The following is a 20,081-nucleotide window of genomic DNA, read 5'->3' as shown; positions in this document are numbered from 1 at the left end:
AGGGATAATGCCCTCGAAGCCGGTGTTTGGATGATATATTCGTCTCGTCTGGCAAACCGTGCCAATATATCCTGCTAACACCGGCTTCCGAGGGCATTATCTGTTTTATACAATAGGTTACCAACATATTCAAATAATGATTGACATATTTTCATTAAAAGCTTTATTTTTATGAATTAATTCATACTATTTCATACTTTGACGTGACTAAGTTAGCCGTAGCTGGCTAGCTAGCAAACAAGATATAGTCCCGACACAAATCTAGGGTTGCTACCCAAACCGGCTGGTCGTTCCTGCTATCGGTTCGGTTGCCAGAGACGCGACCCAGTTGTTTGTTCTAAATGTTCCATTGCCATACTGGCTGGCAACGTTCTTATTGCTTACTAGCTAGCCAACTATGGCTAACGTACAGTCACATAAAACAGTGCAGCCAGAATGTTTAAGCTGTTTTCAAGTGACATTTATCTGGATACTCTCGTCGTTCAGGGGAGCTACCCAACAACACATTTTTAAAACCTTTATTTAACTAGTCAGTTAAGAACAATTTCTTATTTACGCTGATGGACTACCGGGGAACTGCCTTGTTCGTGGGCAGAACGACAGACCTTGTCAGCTCGGGGATTCGATCCAGCAACCTTTCGGTTACTGGCCCAATGCTCTAACCACTTGGCTACCTGCCGCCCCACATCGAACACAATATTTTCAAACTGAAGCTGGAAAGACTGCAAACTAGCGGTACTTCATTTATTTTACCTTTATTCAATTTTTAAAAAATTGCAAATATCCATAAAAATGATGCCAGCTGATTCATGATTTCGACCAGCTGAGAAACGCTGCCTGCCTTTCTGCCTGCCTGCCTTTCTGTCTCGTCCCTTTCTGTCTCGACACGTTCATTACTATGGGACAGAAGGATTGAATATTGAAACAATGTTGCAAATGTCGGAGAGCCATACAGCGAGGTTTATACAAATCTCCACTGTTAAACTAAATGTTAGTCTAAAATAAATGTGAGAATGTCTAGATGCTTTTTATAGAGAATATAAAGTGCCTGGCTGGGCTGAAGAGACAGTGGATTTCACAGTCAGATGGAACAGAGTAAATAGGCATTTTAACGTCAGAGTTAATTTGATCATTTGTGGAATAGATACCTGGAATGCGCTTTTAACCAATCAGCATTCAGGATTAGACCCACCCGCTGTATAATTTGTGTATAGAGCAGAATTCAATTTCCCCCTCATTTTATCTTCAATGTTCAGCAACGTTGCAAACTAGCTAGCATCTGGAAGAACTTTCTACAAAATGTTTCCTACCCGGTCGGTGACAGTGACGAACACGTACCACCAGACAGACCACCACAGACAGAAGACTTAAAGGCTCTTCATGGTTAATCTGATGTCTGCATTGGCTGTGCAGCATTTATGGTGATATGGCCTCTGCGTTGTGCCAGTAACCGAAAGGTAGCTGGATCAAATCCCCGAGCTGACAAGGTAAAAATCTGTCGTTCTGCCCCTGAGCAAGGCAGTTAAACCACTGTTCCCTGGGCGTCGAAGACGTGGATGTTGATTAAGGCAGCCCCCCGCACCTCTGTGATTCAGAGGGGTTGGGTTAAATGTGGAAGACACATTTCAGTTGAAGGCATTCAGTTGTACAACTRACTTGGTATCCCCCTTTCCTTTCATCCAGAAGCGGCGCTCCTAGTGGCCGGGGGCTTTAATGCAGAGAAACTTAAATCCGTTTTACCTCATTTCTACCAGCATGTGCAACCAGAGGGACAATAACTCTGGACCACCTATACTCCACACACAGAGACGCRTACAAAGCTCTTCCTCGCCCTCGATTTGGCAAATCTGACCATAATTATATTCTCCTGATTCCTGCTTACAAGCAAAAACTAAAGCAGGAAGCACCAGTGACTCGGTCAATAAGGAAGTGGTCAGATGACGCAGATGCTAAGCTACAGGACTGTTTTGCTAGCACAGACTGGAATATGTTCCGGGATTCTCCCGATGGCATTGAGGAGTACACCACACCAGTCACTGGGTTCATCAATCAGTGCATCGATGACGTCGTCCCGACAGTGACCGTACGCACAAACTCCAAACAGAAGCCATGGATTACAGGAAACATCCGCACTGAGCTAAAGGGCTGCCGCTTTCAAGGATCGGGACTCTAACCCGGAAGCTTATAAGAAATCCCACTATGCCCTCAGACAAACCATCAAACTGACAAAGCGTCAATTCAGGACTAAGATCGAATCGTACTACACCAGCTCCAACGCTCTTTGGATGTGGCATGACTTACAAACTATTACACACTACAAAGGGAAGTACAGCCACGAGCTGCCCAGTTACACAAGCCTAACAGACGAGCTAAATTACTTCTATGCTTTCTTTGAGGCAATCAACACTGAAGCATGCATGAGAGCATCAGCTGTTCCCGGACGACTGTGTGATCACGCTCTCCGTAGCCGATGTGAGTAAGACCTTTAAACAGGTCAACATTCACAAGGCCGCGGGGCCAGACGGATTACCAGGACGTGTACTCAGAGCGTACGCTGACCAACTGGCAAGTGTCTTCATTGACATTTTCAACATGTCCCTGACTGAGTCTTTAATACCAATATGTTTCAAGCAGACCACCATAGTCCCTGTGCCCAAGAACACTAAGGTAACCTGCCTAAAGGACCACCGGCCCATGGCACTCACATCTGTAGCCATGAAGTGCTTTGAAATGCTGGTCATGGCTCACATCAACACCATTATCCCAGAAGCCCTAGACCCACTCCAATTTGCATACTGCCCCAACAGATCCACAGATGATGCAATCATTGCACTCCACACTGCCCTTTCCCACCTGGACAAAAGGAACACCTATGTGAGAATGCTATTCATTGACTACAGCTCAGCATTCAACACCATAATGCCCTCAAAGCTCATCACTAAGCKAAGTACCCTGGAACTAAACACCTCCCTCTGCAGCTGGATCCAAGACTTCCTGACGGGCCGCCCCCAGGTGGTAAGGGTAGGTAACAACACATCTGCCACGCTGATCCTCAACATGGGGGGCCCTCAGGGGTGCGTGCTCAGTCCCCTACTGTACTCCCTGTTCACCCATGACTGCATGGCCAGGCACAACTCCAACACCATCATTAAGTTTGCCGACATCACAACAGTGGTAGGCCTGATCACCAATAACGATGAGACAGCCTATAGGGAGGAGGTCAGAGACCTGGCCATGTGATGCCAGGATAACAACCTCTCCCTCAACGTGATCAAGACAAAGGAGATGATTGTGGACTACAGGAAAAGGAGGACCGAGTATACCCCCATTCTCATCGGCGGGGCTGTAGTGGAGCAGGTTGAGAGCTTCAAGTTCCTTGGTGTCCACATCACCAACAAACTATCACGGTCCAAACACACCAAGACAGTCGTGAAGAGGGCATGACAAAGCCTATTCCACCTCAGGAGACTGAAAAGATTTGCCATGGGTCCTCAGATGCTCAAAAGGTTCTACAGCTGCACCATCGAGAGCATCCTGACTGGTTGCATCACTGCCTGGTTGCATCACTGCCTTGCGGCCTCCGACCGCAGACTCTCTGAAACTGACTGACTACTTTCAGGTTCTGCTCTTCCCCTTTCTGCTGTTCAAGGACCTGTCCAATGTCGGCTGACACAACCTTCCACAAAAACAGATTAATAGGGAATAGGAGAAAATTACAGCTTAGAAAGCAAACCTACCATTCATTAGCTAAAAAGACTCATTGTCGCTTGAAAAAGCCAACTGGCATTAGCTGCCCACATAATGTTAGCTGAGGATAATCAGATAGATAATACCATATCACCTTCTGGACGACTCCTGTAGGTGTCGGGCATGATGTGACCCAACACTGACAGCTGATCAGCACAGTCCTGCAGCACTGTACAGTCTGAGCAGCTCTACCCCAGACAAAATAACCGACATCCTGATGGTCTGTGTACACTGAATTCGAGCGAAATCAGCCGAGCGGTTTATAGTACATTGTTCTATATGTGATATTACCTAGCTAGCTAGCTACTACCGTTAACTAACTGTGTGACACATTTTTGTGTTAGCAAATATCCTGGGCAAAATGCTCAAAACAATCAACAAATGCATAGCTAGCTAGAGTTCTTACGTGTCTTCACAGAACATATTTTTATTTTACTAGGCAAGTCAGTTAAGAACAAATTCTTAATTCTAATGAGGGCCTAGGAACAGAGGTGTGTCTGCCTTGTTCAGGGGCAGAACAACAGATTTCTACCTTGTCAGCTCAGGGATTTGAACTTGCAACCTTTTGGTTCCTAGCCCAACGCTCTAACCACTAGGCTACCCTGCCGCACAAACGTGTTGAAATTTGCTAGCTATATTTATGGTCCATAAAAGGTCAGTAGTATAACTTAAGTATATTTTTGCTTGTTTGTTAGCCTAGCAGCACACTTGGTAGTTTATTCCGGTCACCATTGTAACATTCTATGTTTTATAGTTCTTTTCCTCGTAATATTACAAGACACATACTTATTTATCTACTTTGATTCTTATGTTGTGTGAAAACGTGCAAAATAATGCAATAAAGTGACAGCTGAAGAAGTATGTGTTGATCACGCGCTAGTGATGGGTCGTTCGCGAACGAGTCGGCTCTAAAAGGCGGCTCTTGTAGGTGAACGTTTGGAGCCGGCTCGCATATCAGAAGAGCCAAATCTATTTATAAAAATATAACAAAAATTAAGATATTGTAATGACCTGACTAGATCATAAATGAGCAATTGTCCAGACAGAGGCTTGAGTTGACGAATTGACGGTTTATTAACCCAACTTTACACAGGCTACTGTTTGGCCGTAGCCCATGCCAAATAAATGAAAGATGAAAGTTAACCACAAGCCAACCGTGACCTTCTCTTGTGAAGGCCAGACATAAGAGAGAGAACAAAGGCTAAACCTGGTCTTAACTTCCAATGGTCCATCCTCCTGCCCAACCCCCCTCCACGCCACTCCGCCAACCGCCAGGACGCCCGGCATCAGAACATTCCAGGCATTCCCGTGATTGGCAGATAGCAGGTTGATTGGCATGTCGGACCCCGCGAACACCGGGTACTGGTAAGTACAACACAACCACCTACTAGCCTAACACATAACACACAGCTGACTGCGCGGGTCGCTACAATATGAATAATCAAAAGATTTAAATGAATAGAATTAACTTATTCAAAGAACAATTTTTTTTTAAATAATAATATAGGCCTAAATGCTCAAGCGCACATTTGTTCTGACAGCCTCATCTGTTGTTCCTGTCAATCAGACACTCAGTGTCAACCAATGAACCAAAGATGCGTGATGGAGGGCTGAGCCAACTCACTCAGTCACACACTTAACAGCTGAGGAGAGAGAGGAAGGACAGCTGTGTTAACAACAGCTGGAAAATGATTCGGAAGCACAGTAGCATTTGGATGCATTTTAATAATGTAGGCAATGTTAGAGCACAGTGTAGAATTTACCAAAACAAAATCTCATAAATCCGGTTCTACGCATAACCTACACCGGCATGTGCGAACTGTGCACCCAACTGTGAAGCTAGCTGTAGCGGAGCTTTGAGAAACTAGCGGGCCTGCTAGTGATAGTGGTGGAGCCAGCATCTCCACACGTGGAGATGTATCCACTCGGTCAAGTAGGCCTACTCCGCGACCCACAGCAACGCAGTCTTCAATGGACCAGTTTATGCCAAAGTCTGTCTGTAGCAAAACAAGGCCAAATTGATATTGCATTGGCTAAAATAATTGCCACCGATTTCCAGCCATTTTCGATCGTAGAGGACAGAGGTTTTAGAAATTATAGCAATAGTCTAAATCCAATGTACACAATTCCAAGCAGGAAAACCCTTTCAAAATCACTTATTCCACAACCATATGAGAGCACACAGGCTTCGGTGCGGGAAAGAGTCCAAAAAGCTACTGCAGTTTGCCTTACCACTGACTGCTGGACATCAAGGGTAACCACTTCTTCTTACATGTCGTTTACATGTCACTTCATTGAAGACTTTTCGATGTCTAGCTGTCTTCCGGACTGCTTTGAGTTCAGCGACAGACACATCTCAGAGAACTTGGCAGAGGAACTGTTGAGAGTGGCCAGAGAATGGCAAGTAGATGGAAAAGGGGTCTTTTGTGTTAGCGACAATGCAGCTAACATAACCAAAGCCATGAAAATGTTCAAATGGACCCATCATCCGTGTCTTACCCACACAATCAACCTGATTGTAAGAGATGCTCTGAAGGTGATGAAGCTCACTGTGGACAAAGTGAAAGCAGCTGAGGAATACTTCCACAGGAGCACAGTAGGTGCTGAAAAACTAAAGTCTACACAACGCCGGATGGGGATGCCTGAGCTGAGGCCTAAACAAGACTGCACTACAAGGTGGAATTCAACATTTTATATGTTGAAGCGGTTTCTTGAGTCAAAGGATGTCATCATCTCTACCTTGGCCATTGTCAATGCACCTGTTGATGCTCTGACCCAAGAAAAATGGGAGGTGGTGGTGGAGGTGTGAGTCCTGGAACCCTTTGAGCAGGTCACTGTGGAGATCAGTGGAGAGAGGTACAGTCAGCAGTTATTACTTCATCATTATTTAATCCAGTATTATATATGTATATGAGCAGTAGATGAGAATGTAGTATCAGTAGACAAAACATGAACCTGAACTAATAAGTTACTGTTCTCTCTTTTCAGCAATGTGACAGCCTCAAAAATGATACTCCTGTGTAAGGGTCTGCAGCGAATCACAGCCAGCCGCCAGAGAGAAGCAAATGTAACCACAGGACATGTGACAGAGTTGATGGACACCCTATGTTCATCAATTGACAGAAAGTTCCACAGAATGGAATATAATCACATGCTATCAGAAACCGCTGCACTTGACCCCAGGTTTAAGAAGTTAGCCTTCAGTGATGCCAGAGCGATTGATGAGGCTCTTCAAAGAATAACCTCAGCCTCAGGGAGGGACAGCCCCAGCAGTCAGCTGGCTCAGGCACCAGGGCAACAGGAAGAAGAGGGATCAAATGGAGCAGAAGCACCAGCAGTAGTGCCATAAACGTCTGCTGTTTGGATGCTGTTTTACGAGAGAGCAACTGGGGATGCAGCACGAAAGAATCCCTCAGCAGATGCCATAATAGAGGTCCGATCCTATTTGGAGGAGCCCCTCCTCCAAACATCTGCAGATCCTCTGAGCTGGTGGAAGAACAAGGCCTCTGTCTACTTTTCTATTATTATGTTGTTCAGATTGTATTCGTTTTGAATTGTTACATTTATATGCACTTTGTTTATATACATTAAAAAAGTGTTACTTTAAATGCACATGTGTAATAGCATCCTTCTTTTTTACATTTATTTCAATTTGTGGGATGCTGCAGTTTTTCAAATTGTTATTTATTTTTCTTTGATATGGTGCAATATTCTATTATGCTGTTCAGATTGTATTCCTTTAGAATGGTTCGATTTATACGCACTTCGTTTATATACATTAAAAAGTTATACTTTAAATGCAAATGTTTAATAGCATTCTTTTTCATAAACCAATGCATTTTTACATACATTGTGGTTAAGGTAGAGTATGATTTCATTTAATAATTTAATTAGAATTGTTTTAACACCAATCAAGTCGCTCTGGATAAGAGCGTCTGCTAAATGACTTAAATGTAAATGTAAATGTAAATGTAAACTATCCCAAACTGTTTGACTTGAAAAAATACAAAACATGTTTTTTGTAAGAGCCGTTTGGGAGCCAAAAGAGCCGGCTCATTTTGGTAGCTGAGCCGAACGAGCCGGCTCACTGAAAAGAGCCGGAAAACCCGTCACTATCATGCGCCTCTGTCGTCACCGACTACGTACATTTCCCAGCATTCCGTTCCAACTTCCTTTTCCTCCATTTTGCTAACAGTGCAGGTGAGAAATATAAATAGTCAATTTTATGAAATCGAAATGTCTACGTTATTAAGTCTACTTTTGGCATAAATTTACGTCATTTTAAAGATRAATATAATTACGCTTGTCATGTAGTCTGTTTTTTGAGTCTGAGAGGTTGTGATGACGAAGATATAACTTGGATAGTTTTACGAAACTAATGGGCAAGTGCCGGACTGCAGGGATGAGGTTAACGAAATGCATTTCTAGTTAGCTTAAGTATTTCAATGTTAAATAGGATAAAACAGTATTCCCTTATTTTGTGTGTTGGTGATTTAACGGACAAACACTACCACCGTGGCTAGTTAGCGACAGCTATCTAGACCCAAGGAGATCTCGTTAATGTCCCAGTCTTTAACGTTTTTGTAGCTAGCTAACGTAAGCTATATAGTGTTGTAAGTTATCACGTTCACGTCGAGACCATAATACATTACTTTTTTTCTCGTCAGGTTTTTCCGTGCCTGGGAATAGACTCAAGATGCCAGGAAGGTGAGTGGCCAATGTTAGTCTGCAACTATTAGTCGCGCATATTTTTCTATGGTGAGCAAGACCCCTTTCTGATTCGTGCCTGTCTCAGTGGACTAGTCCAGTGTGGAGGCCACGAGGATGGCACAGGCCATCACTAAGACATGTGATACTGAAATAGTATAGATTATGTATATAATATATATTATATTATGTATATAATATAATATATATAAATAATGGTGTAACACTAACTCTAAAATTGTCTTCTAACAAATACGCTTACCCAAACCGGACGCTCGTGCCCAAATTGATTTTGTTCCACCCCCACACGTCTCTGTTGGCATTTTTGTTGAGCAGGCGTTTCAATSCCATGACAGGKWATCGTGTCAGTTATTTCTCGAGTCAGTTGTTTGAATGAAGCTTGGCGTGTTGATGTTTCAAACATGTTCTCAAATGCAATTGAAAGGGCAGCAGTGGTATGAGAGAACCAGCACATTCTTGAACATGCAATACGTCTTTCCTCAGTAGGAAATCCTCGTCGACCCACTGTGCTGTCAGACTCCGCATGCTCATGGGGCTGACATCGCTGGTCCAAATGTCAGTCGTGAAGCTAATAGCAGTGACGCCCAAAGCAAGTAGCTCATGGATGTGTGTTTCAACAGTACTGTGTAAAGCCGGTAGGGCAACATCTGAAAAATAGCGCCTACTCGCTAGTGTGTATCGGTCCTCGACCATTCGGCGAAAGCCAACATCATCCACGGCAGAGAACGGTTGATTGTCAAAGGCAATGAATTCCATTATCTTGGCATTACTGGATTTCGCCTTAGTTGTCTCGCTGAAATGTTCTTTTTCAAATGACTGCTCAACTTGGTTACTGCTCGATCCACACAGACATTATTGGCTAGGTTAGGAATGCTGTGTTGCACGTGTGGCGCTATATTTTTTGYGGCGGTATTACGTCATGGGCCTACGTTATATAGGTATGCACGTCAGCTTTGACTGGTGTTGCACATCAGCGTTAAACTGGACATCGGGCCGATGTAGGCATTTTTAGCTAATATCATCCGATTCTGATATGCTTACCGATTTATCGTGCATACCTTAAGGAATCATGTATTAACCAAAATACGTGTTAAACAAATCTAAATATATTTGAGATTCTTCAAAGTAGCTACCCTTTGCCTTTTACAGCTTTTCACACTCTTGGCATTCTTTCTTCCAGCTTCACCTGGAATGCAATTCCAACAGTCTTGAAGGAGTTCCCACATATGCTGAGCACTTGTTTGTTGCTTTTCCTAACCTCTGCAGTCCAACTCATCCCAAACCAGCTCAGTTGGGCTGAGTTTGGGTGATTGTGGCGACTAGGTCATCTGATGCAGCACTCCTTGGTCAAATAGCCCTTACACAGCCTGGCGGTGTGTTGGGTCATTGTCCTGTTGAGAAACAAATGATAGTGCCACTAAGTGTAAACCAGATGGGATGTCGTATCGCTGCAGAATGCTGTGGTAGCCATGCTGGTGAAGTGTACCTTGAATTCTAAGTAAATCCATGACCGTTTCACCAGCAAAGCACCCCTAGACTGTCATACCACATCCGTGTTTCACGGTGGGAACCACTCATGTGGAGAGAATCCGTTCACCTACTCTGTCTTAAAAGACACGCCGGTTGGAACCAAAAATCTCAAATTTGGGCTCATCAGACCAAAGGACAGATTTCCACCAGTCTAATCAATCACATGTATTTATAAAGCTCTCTTTACATCAGCAGATGTCACAAAGTGCTATACAGAAACCCAGCCTAAAACCCCTAACAGCAAGCAATGCAGATGTAGAAAAACGATGGCTAGTTAAGTTCTCCCTAGAAAGACAGAAACCTAGGAAGACACCAGGCTCTGGGGGGTGGCCAGTCCTCATCTGGCTGTCCCGGGTGGAGATTATTAGAGTACATGGCCACATAAGGCCAGATTGTTCTTTATCGTGTTCATAGAGGACCTGCAGCGTCATTATAGTGGTAGGCAGTCATTGTAAATCAGAATTAATTCTTAAATGACTTGCCTAGTTAAATTAGAGAGGGTGCAACAGGTCTACCTCAGGAGTAAATGTTAAATAAGAGAGGGTGCAACAGGTCTACCTCAGGAGTAAATGTCCATTGCTCATGTTTCTTGGCCCAAGCAAGTCTCTTCTTCTTATTGGTGTCCTTTAGTAGTGGTTTCTTTGCAGCAATTCGACCATGAAGGTCTGATTCACGCAGTCTCCTCTGAACATTTGATTTTGAGATGTCTGTTACTTGAACTCTTTGAAGCATTTGTTTGGGCTGCAATTTCTGAGGCTGGTAACTAATGAATTTATCCTCCGCTGGGTCTTCCTTTCCTGTGGCGGTCCTCATGAGAGCCAGTTTCATCTTAGCGCTTGGTTTTTGCGACTGCACTTGAAGAAACGTTCAACGTTTGACATTTTCTGGATTGACTGACTTTCGTGTCTTAAAGTAATGATTGACTGTCGTTTGTCTTTGCTTATTTGAGATGTTCTTGACATAATATGGACTTGGTCTTTTACCAAATAGGGCTATCTTCTGTATACCACCCCTACCTTGTCACAACAACTGATTGGCTCAAACGCATTAAGAAGTTAAGAAATTCTACAAATCAATTTAACAAGGCACACCTGTTAAATGAAAGGCATTCCAGGTGACTACCTCATGAAGCTGGTTGAGGGAATGCCAAGGGTGTGCAAAGCTGTCATCATGCCAGAGTGGCTACTTTGAAGAATGTCAAATATAAAATATACTTTGATTTAACACTTTTTTTGGTTACTTCATGATTCTATATGTGTTATTTCATAGTGTTGATGTGGTCACTATTCTACAATGTAGAAAATTGTACAAATAAAAACCCTTGAATGAGTAGGTGTCAAACTTTTGACTAGTACTGTATATCTATAGAAATAAGACATATCTTGTTTCTGTTGCCTGTTTGAGTGTTTAGTAGCCTACTGATTATGTGGCAAAAAGCCTAGGATAAATAAATTTCACAGATTTGGCTGTTTAGTCTTTGCTATGCTGTAATAAAGACGTTGCAATTTTTTGTTGTTGCCCCCATTACAACAGACTGGTATTACTTATAATTGATTTATTACTTATAATTTATTCAGTGTTTACACTGTTCCAAACAGACAGAAAAATGATATTGTAATCTATCAGCACCTGTTTGTCACACGTAATATGCATGCAGCTCTATATACCCTCCTTTTTCTTGTTCTCCTTACAATTATTATTATGGTCATTATAATTTGAAGTTATCATTAGTAGGCTGTGTATATAGTAGCCTTCTATAACCAACATTGAGCTGTAGGCCTAAGAGCGCATCCTGTTTAGTATTAATACGTAACTTCGTCCTATATTTCAATATATAGGCTACTGTATCAATCAATCATTACTTCATGCCATTACACTGCACACGAGACATTCGTGCTTTGAAATGGCTGAACAAAAAGTAAACCACGATTGCATGCAACTATTTTTAGTCTGCTGAAATAAAGGCTTTACATCTTTATTTTTTTCGTTAACACTTTGGTACACTTGTTTTGTGTTTACCCTCAACTCGTCCTCCGCATCCATTTTGCTGTTGACATTACTGTTATAACTAATTTAGTGATATCCCATAATGAAAAAGTGAAACAGGTTTTTAGAAATGTTTGCAAATATATTAATAAATAAATATGCCTTATTAAGAATTCAAACCTTTGCTATGAGACTCGAAATTGAGCTCACAGCAAAAACCAGCCATTAAGTCGAAGCAATTGTCCATAGAGTTCCGAGACAGGGTTGTGTCGAGGCACAGATCTGGGGAAGAGTACCAAAAAATATTTACAGCATATACAGTCCCCAAGAACACCGTGGCCTCCATTATTCTTAAATGGAATAAGTTTAGAACCACCAAGGCTCTTCCTAGAGCTGGCCGCCCAGCTAAACTGAGCAATCAGGGGAGAAGGGCCTTGGTCAGGGAGGTGACAAAGAACCCGATGGGCACTCCGACTGTGCTCCAGAGTTYSTCTGTGGAGATGGGAAGGTTCACCTTCCAACAGGACMATGCCCTTAAGAACACAGCCACGACAACGCAGGAGTGGCTTCAGGACAAGTCTCTGAATGTCCTTGAGTGCCAGAGCCCGGACATGAACCTGATCGAACATCTCTGGAGAGACCTGAAAATAGCTGTGCAATGACACTCCCCATCCAACCTAACAGAGCTTGAGAGGATCTGCAGAGAAGAATGGGAGAAACTCCCCAAATACAGGTGTGCCAAGCTTGTTGCGTCACCCAAGAAGACTCGAGGCTGTAATTGCTGCCAAATGTGCTTCAACAAAGTACTGAGTAAAAGGGTCGGAATACTCACATTTCTAAAAACCTGTTTTGGCTTTGTCGTTATGGGGTATTGTGTGTAGATTGAGAGGGGGGGGGGAAACAATTGTAACCGTTTTAGAAAAGGCTGTAATGTAACAAAGTGGAAAAGGGGAATGGGTCTTAATACTTTCCGAATGCACTGTAGGTCAGGCCCTATTGGTCACGTAAAGAGAGCAAGGATGGAGGAAATAAATGTTTTTCGTAAACCACGTAAGGATTTTGATAATCGAAGAAACAAACTAAATGGCTTATTGTTTTAGCTAAAGCATGGACAGCGCAATAAACACTTGCTGTGGTGCCTTTTCGCTGCAGTAGGGAGAAGAACGAGACAACCTGCGGCAGTCACACTGCCTGCGGCAACCTGCGGCAGTCACACCTTAAAAAATATATATATATATTTATTTTTTTTACGTGTGACCATTGGGCTCTTAAGTMATTTGTGTCCATTATCATTAATCAGTGTGCTTAGAGCATCAGACAAGCTCAGTGTATGTTTTTATTTTATTGAAACACTGTGTCTGTATATATGGAAAAAATAAGTTTAAACATTTAGACCAACCGATTGGTCAATAGAACAGGACGACGACTCAGTCGACCAAGAATTTTTTGTTGCTACTAGACATATTTGCGAGTCGGTACTTAGCTTAGTATGGTAAATGTTTCAAGCTAATTGATACTGAATTTTAAATGTTGGTTCAAAGTAGGTCGTTCAATTGTGTGTTGGTTGATTCTGCTGAGTGTTTAGGGTATATGGTTGACTGACTGCTGACTGGATTACTATGGCTCCAGGATGTGGGACTGATGATACACCGGTTGTGTGCTCTGGTTTATGCATTCTTTTAATATTTCAGACTGTGGAGCAAGGCCATCTTTGCCGGGTACAAGCGTGGCCTAAGGAACCAGCGGGAGCACACAGCCCTGCTGAAGGTGGAGGGAGTGTACACACGGGAGGAGGTTGACTTCTACCTAGGCAAACGCTGTGCTTACGTCTACAAGGCTAAGAAGTAAGTTTTACATCGTCTGTCTCATTGCGAATTTCAACTAAGGACACCCCATTTTTTTACCAAAAAGGCGGACTTTTGCGTTTCCACCTACATGGGCCGTGGCCTCAGTGGACCTGCTTTGACTTGGGGCTGCTGGTACTTTCAGCTGGCATTTTTCATAGCGTTTAAATCGCTATGAAAACAGTTACCCAAAAATAACACGACCYCAATAGAATTCTAGAATGCTGCTGTAGATTACTGAGAATAAGATAAAGCTCATTTTCTCAGACAGCTCGAAAACAATTAACAAATTACAATTACAAGTTAACTTAGTTTTAAAGAGCACACCCTCTTCTTTAATAACAATTGGAGTAAATGTCATTAAATTACTCACTTAAAATATACCAMGTATATATTATACTTGTAATATTTAAATGTAAATAATAATTGTTATGTGACCAGAGGACAATATTCAGAAACTATTTCAAAACCCACACAAAGTAGGCTATTTGACTGCTATTCTTACTTCTGTAAAAATGCAAACAACTATTCAGAGACTATTTCAAAATGTAGATAACCTCAATAAGATTTTGTACCGGCTAGGCCTGACACAATGTAGAAATAGTAGCCTACTTTGACAACTCAGTGAATATAACAAGTATTAGAGACCGATAAAGAGAGAAGATACAAAACACAACTTTTCAGAGACTAAAGATTTGTAGGACAAATACATATTTCACACTGCCACTTTAGTCTTTGCATTCAGCGTACATGTCATGGAACTTCTGGGAGCATGGCCAGCAAAGTGGCACAAGACTACCCAAAGGAGGTTTCCACATATCTCTCTCACTCTGACATGCGTCCACTCAGGATGCACATCACACACCCGCTATCTAGCAAGCTTTAAACTTCACCTGCTTTCATATGAGTTCCAACTCAGTCCCCACACCCTGGTGCCACACTCTTGGCTCCCCTCTTCCTGCCTCTAGACATATCACAAAGTGAATGCACAAGCTGCATTTGAATGCCTTCAGGAACCAGTGGTTACTGGGAATGGGCCTTTAGAGGGACCCCCACACAATGTATGCATTTATGATGTAAATGTTGAGAATCCCCAGAACACATACTTCCACCATTTCTGCCTGTGTCAAACATTGTAATAGCTCCTCAATTGGTCAAGATGGTCAACCCTGCCCATTTTTTCCTTTTTTTCTTGTTGTAATCCATTAAAAGATAAACAGAAGTTCCTACCACTTTTAAAAACAACTCCAAAACCACTCACTTGAGCCTGTGTGGTTGAATGGTGGGACTTGGGGCAGACACGCTATTAATATTTTTGCAGTTTGAGTTATGTTCTTGTTTTAATTTAGTTCCATGACACAAGACTGAATCTGCTCACTGTCTCCTTCAATCTCATCAGGAACACAGTGACGCCTGGTGGCAAGCCCAACAAGACGCGGGTAATCTGGGGGAAAGTCATGCGCGCTCATGGCAACAGTGGAATGGTGCGGGCCAAGTTTAGCAGTAACCTCCCAGCAAAGGCCATGGGACACAGAATCAGAGTGGTGAGTGGTACCTTCTTCTGCTCTTCCCTGATGATTAGCGCAAGTTTTCTTCCGGACCCAGCAGGCAGGCCAGTTTTGGTCTAGCCCTGCACAGCCCCCTTTTTGCACTGTGCTGGGTTCGAGCAAAAACTAATACAGCTCAAAGGAAGTGCTATGAGCCAACAGTATAGAATATTGTTTTATCCCTACACAACCGCACCYGATTTAAACTACACAGCTACTCCGTAGACTTTTGATTACTTAATTCAGGTGTGCTTTTTGTAGGGCTTGAACAACAATGTCTAATATCAGAGGTTCTTTAGGAATGATTTTGGATATACTTTAACTTTTGTTAGTTCAAGGAACTACCATGTAATTCCAGATCCCCTCTTAAAAAATATATTGTCAGGGGAAAAGGCCTTCTGTTCAGTGGTTTAATCTTTGGATGAAAAGTACGTGGCTTTGTATGCAACATCTATTACAAATAACTTGTAGAACGGCAAAGTGGTTCAACACGTTTGTTTTTTAACCACCTTTGAGCAGGCAAATCACTTTACTAACCTTTGCCTGCCCATAGTTGTTTAAAATCACATGATGCACTCTAGATGTCTTCAGTATCTCTCGATTATGTCGTGTAACAACTTGTTTTCTATCTTTTTGACTATGAAAGATAGAAACCCACTGTTTCCTGCAGCTTATTAACCTGACCAGTCTTGCTGCAGTCCAGTTCTGGTGTGCAAGGGCTGCAGACAGTGGCCACGTCTGAATACCCATACTAGCGCAGGGCTCGATATGTTGAAAGAATATAGATTGAAGGCTAAAAGCCAGTCATGTTTGAAAAATGTAAGGAGGGTTAATTATCATTAATGTCGAAAGGCTTGATTCATTCGACATACTCGAGGCATGGTTCATTTAGATCAAATGGTCATGACCAGAGACTGAAGGACAGTGTTTTCCTGCTAATTGCATTTTGGAACATTCACCCATTGTTAGGCTTATAATATGAAGAAATTTAAACTTGATCAATATTTTAAGATAAACTGTCTAATCTGTTGCATCAGCCTCGTTGCTTAAAAAAAAAAACATAGTTCTATGAATTTTGTATCTGTCGTTCCAGTCTATTTTGAACCGTAGACATGTTCGTACAGTATACGTTTTTGTGAAAATACTTATTTTCAGGACGACTCATAGTCTGACAAACACTGCTTTTGCCCGGCTGCCTTCCACTGCAGATGTGGAAGGCCGCCATAGACGGATGCGAATTGAGACACAGCCCATGCAAAGAAACATATCTTTAACTTAAACTGACGGATTTTGTTAGTGCTTTTTTGATTGACGCACTGGTCCATCAATCGATTCTAGGGGTTTTAAAAGGGGCAGTTGTATTTTGAGACACGCTTGCAAATCCAATAAGCAGAGGGTAGCCTACATTTTTGTCTGATTTTCTATGGGGGGGGGGAAATATAGTAATGCATTTTATTTTTGAAAAGTGGTTCCTTGCTTGCTGATGAAAAAATTGTATCGTGGACCATTTTTTGGGTTGGACAAAAAAAAAAATCTGTCCTACTTGTCAAGAGGACAAGTGGCAAAAGTTAATTGTCAAGCCCTGTAGGGTACTAAATTGTGTGTGTGTGTATATTATTATTTTTTTGACCTTTTATTTAACTAAGCAAGTCAGTTAACTTCATATGGCTGCAATCCCGCWAACGGGATCGATATGACAACAGCCAGTGAAAATGCAGGGTGCCAAATTCAAAAAGCAGAAATCTCATAATTAAAATTCCTCAAACATACATGTGTCTTATATCATTTTAAAGGTAATCTTGTTGTTAATCCCTCCAAAGTGTCCGATTTTCAAATATGCTTTTCAGCGAAAGCACTACAAACGATTGTTAGGTCACCACCAAACCACAATAAGCACAGCCATTTTTCCAGCGAAAGATAGCTTTCACAAAAAGCAGAAATAGAGAGAAAATGAATCACTAACCTTTGATTAWCTTCATCAGATGACACTCATAGGACTTCATGTTACACAATACATGCATGTTTTGTTTGATAAMGTTYATATTTATAWMAAAAAATCYGAGTTTACATTGGCGCGTTACATTCACTAGTTCCAAAAACATCAAGTGATTTTGCATAGCCACATCGTTTCAACAGAAATACTCATCATAAATGTAGATGATATTATAGATATACCTCTCCTTAATGCAACCGCTGTGTCAGATTTCAAAAAAAAAATGCGGAAAAAGCTAACTATGCAATAATCTGAGACGGCGCTCAGAACAATAGCCAAATTAGCTGCCATGTTGGAGTCACCAGAAAATACATGATAAATGTTTCCTTACCTTTGATGATATTCATCAGAATGCATTCCCGGGAATCCCTGGTCCACAAATGCTTGATTTGTTCGATAATGTCTGTTATTTATGTCCAATTAGCTACTTTGGTTAGCGTGTTTGGTAAACAATTCCAAAGTAATTCCAAAGTCACCGAGCGCGTACACTATAACGTGACAATGTCCAAAAGTTCCATAAGTCAGTAGAAACATGTCAAACGGTGTATTGAATCAATCTTAAGAATGTAGTTAACATACATCTTGAATAACGTTCCAACCGGAGAATTACATCGACTTCAGTTGAGCGATGGAACAGAGCTGCTTATCGCGTGAATGCGCGTTGTCAAAGCATGGTCAGCTCGTGGCAGTGGTGACTAATTCCTGTCTCCTTCGGCCCCCCTTCACATTAGAGTCATCAGACAAAGTTCTATTGACTGTTGACATCTAGTGGAAGCCGTAGGAAGTGAAAACTCATCCATATCTTGCTGTAATTTCAATGAGAGCTTGGTTGAAAATATGGCACCCCCAGAAGAAATCCAAACAGGAAGTGGAACTTCTCAGGTTTTTGCCTGCCATATGAGTTCTGTTAATCTCACAGACATAATTCAAACAGTTTTAGAAACTTCAGAGTGTTTTCTATCCAATACTAATAATAATATGCATATATTAGCAACTATGACTGAGGAGCAGGCCGTTTACTCTTGGCACCTCTGTGCACCTTTCATCCAAGCTACTCAATACTGCCCCTGCAGCCATAAGAAGTTTTAAGAACAAATTAATATTTACAATGACGGCCTAGGAGTGGGTTTACCTGCCTTGTTCAGGGGCAGAACGGCAGATTTTTACCTTGTCAGCTCGAGGATTCGATCTGGCAACCTTTCGGTTACTAGTCCAACGCTCTAACCACTAGGCTACCTGCCGCCCCATAAGCGCTGCTTGTCGGCTGTTGTCAAGCATGGGAGTAGGTAAAGACAAGTTAATTCTACTACATCAAACGCCAAAATGAGTATGCAGTTTAAGTATATAGTACGCTAGTATGGGTATTCGGACATGTCCAGTGACTGGTTGTGTATGAGGCCAGCTGGGACGTGCTGAGAACCTTTAAAAAATGTTTTTTCAGATGTTGGGGTGGTGCTGTAGATCATACATTTTATGTTGAAAAGGGTGGGATTTCCCTGAAAGGCACTTGGCCTATAGGCATGTTGGTTTCCTTTAAATGTTTAATTGACAGTGTTACACCGTGTGACACTACTTATTATTGCTGTGCATCTGTGTTGCGGGGAGAAACAACGTACTACTGAAGCTACAAACGCTTTGGGAAACCCACTGCTGAAAAATAAAGGATTTGTTTTCCTTACAAAAGTTAAAGCAAAAATAATCACTATCCTTTTCATTCGTTTTATTTAAAATCTACTTAATGGATTGTTTTTAGTGATAAGAATGATGTAGGCCCCATTTTAATACTTACCCTCTCCACCTTTCCTGTATGACCACTACATATTGGGCAAGTGCTTGGAAAAACATCTGGAAGAGACAATTTCCCACTCACTGTATGGCTGTGGTTTGTATTGATTTGGTGCCTATGAACTCCACTCACTGCTCTCTCTGCTTTTGTCTTTCAGATGCTGTACCCATCTCGTGTGTAATGTGCTGTTTTTGTGTACATACAATAAACAAGTCAGGTCCACAATTGGTGTTCTGTGTTCTCTTGGCAGTTGGAGGGTGGGAATCCATCACTGGCCTCTACGGTAGAATGGCATGGGGGAGGGATGAACACATTTTTGAAGAATGTTATTTTCAGGGCTTTACAATATGAATTGTTTTGTTAACCTTCATTCTTTCTTGACCAGTCAAGTGTTTTTACACAAAAACAAGTAAGTTACTGTTGTGCTTTCTGAATAGTGCTGGAATTTGAGGATTAAACTCAAGAAAATTAAGATTGGACAAAGGTATAGGTCAATGTCTTTTTGTCGGTTTAATCAGGGGAAATAATTTTGCCTTGCTAATAAATTATTCATATGCACAGTTGGGTAACAGGATCTCATTTCTAAACCTCATGGATTGCTACTTCATAGTATTAGTTTAAAACCTCAAATGTTTTAATGCCGGACAGGGTACTCTGTGCACAGATCTAAATTCTGTTCCTCAGTGTTTCAAAGATGGCTATGGTGTCAAAAACATACAAATATATATTGACAAAACATGGATGTCCAGGATTTGTTATGGGGGTGCCAAGTCTCCATAACTCAAACCTCTAGTTTGCAATTGGCACCTGTACTTAATTGTTTCAATAAGACTAAACTAGCAACTATTGTTTTCACTGCTTCATTGCTAAGCTTGGCACATCATTTAATTAAAATTGACTGTATTGCAATCCAGATGTGC

The 20,081-nt window shown here is 41.9% G+C and overlaps 1 protein-coding gene and 1 non-coding gene across 2 annotated transcripts; both read left to right on the top strand.

Moving 5' to 3' along the window:
* The first annotated feature begins 7,887 nt into the window (after positions 1–7,887).
* rpl35a (ribosomal protein L35a) lies at positions 7,888–19,386 on the top strand. Its single transcript, XM_023966582.3, has 5 exons — positions 7,888–7,947; positions 8,415–8,454; positions 13,683–13,835; positions 15,235–15,379; positions 19,319–19,386. The coding sequence occupies exons 2-5, from the start codon at positions 8,444–8,446 to the stop codon at positions 19,340–19,342; spliced, it is 333 nt and encodes a 110-aa protein (XP_023822350.1). The 5' UTR covers positions 7,888–7,947; positions 8,415–8,443; the 3' UTR covers positions 19,343–19,386.
* LOC111949981 (small nucleolar RNA SNORA70) lies at positions 16,047–16,188 on the top strand. The gene has a single exon (XR_002875429.1). It is a non-coding gene; the product is annotated as a small nucleolar RNA SNORA70 (small nucleolar RNA).
* Positions 19,387–20,081: the final 695 nt, after the last annotated feature.

The sequence above is a fragment of the Salvelinus sp. IW2-2015 genome, linkage group LG22 (genome assembly GCF_002910315.2).
Source record: "Salvelinus sp. IW2-2015 linkage group LG22, ASM291031v2, whole genome shotgun sequence".
In the NCBI taxonomy this organism is placed as follows: domain Eukaryota; kingdom Metazoa; phylum Chordata; class Actinopteri; order Salmoniformes; family Salmonidae; genus Salvelinus; species Salvelinus sp. IW2-2015.
Note: the sequence above shows the minus strand (reverse complement) of the source record. Positions and strands in the feature narration are given on the sequence as shown.

Bases quoted from the DNA above. Each gene is read 5' to 3' on its own strand.
- rpl35a (XM_023966582.3), top strand. The intron at 13,836-15,234 runs GTAAGTTTTACA...CAATCTCATCAG, and splicing joins TACGTCTACAAGGCTAAGAA to GAACACAGTGACGCCTGGTG. The intron at 15,380-19,318 runs GTGAGTGGTACC...TTTGTCTTTCAG, and splicing joins TGGGACACAGAATCAGAGTG to ATGCTGTACCCATCTCGTGT.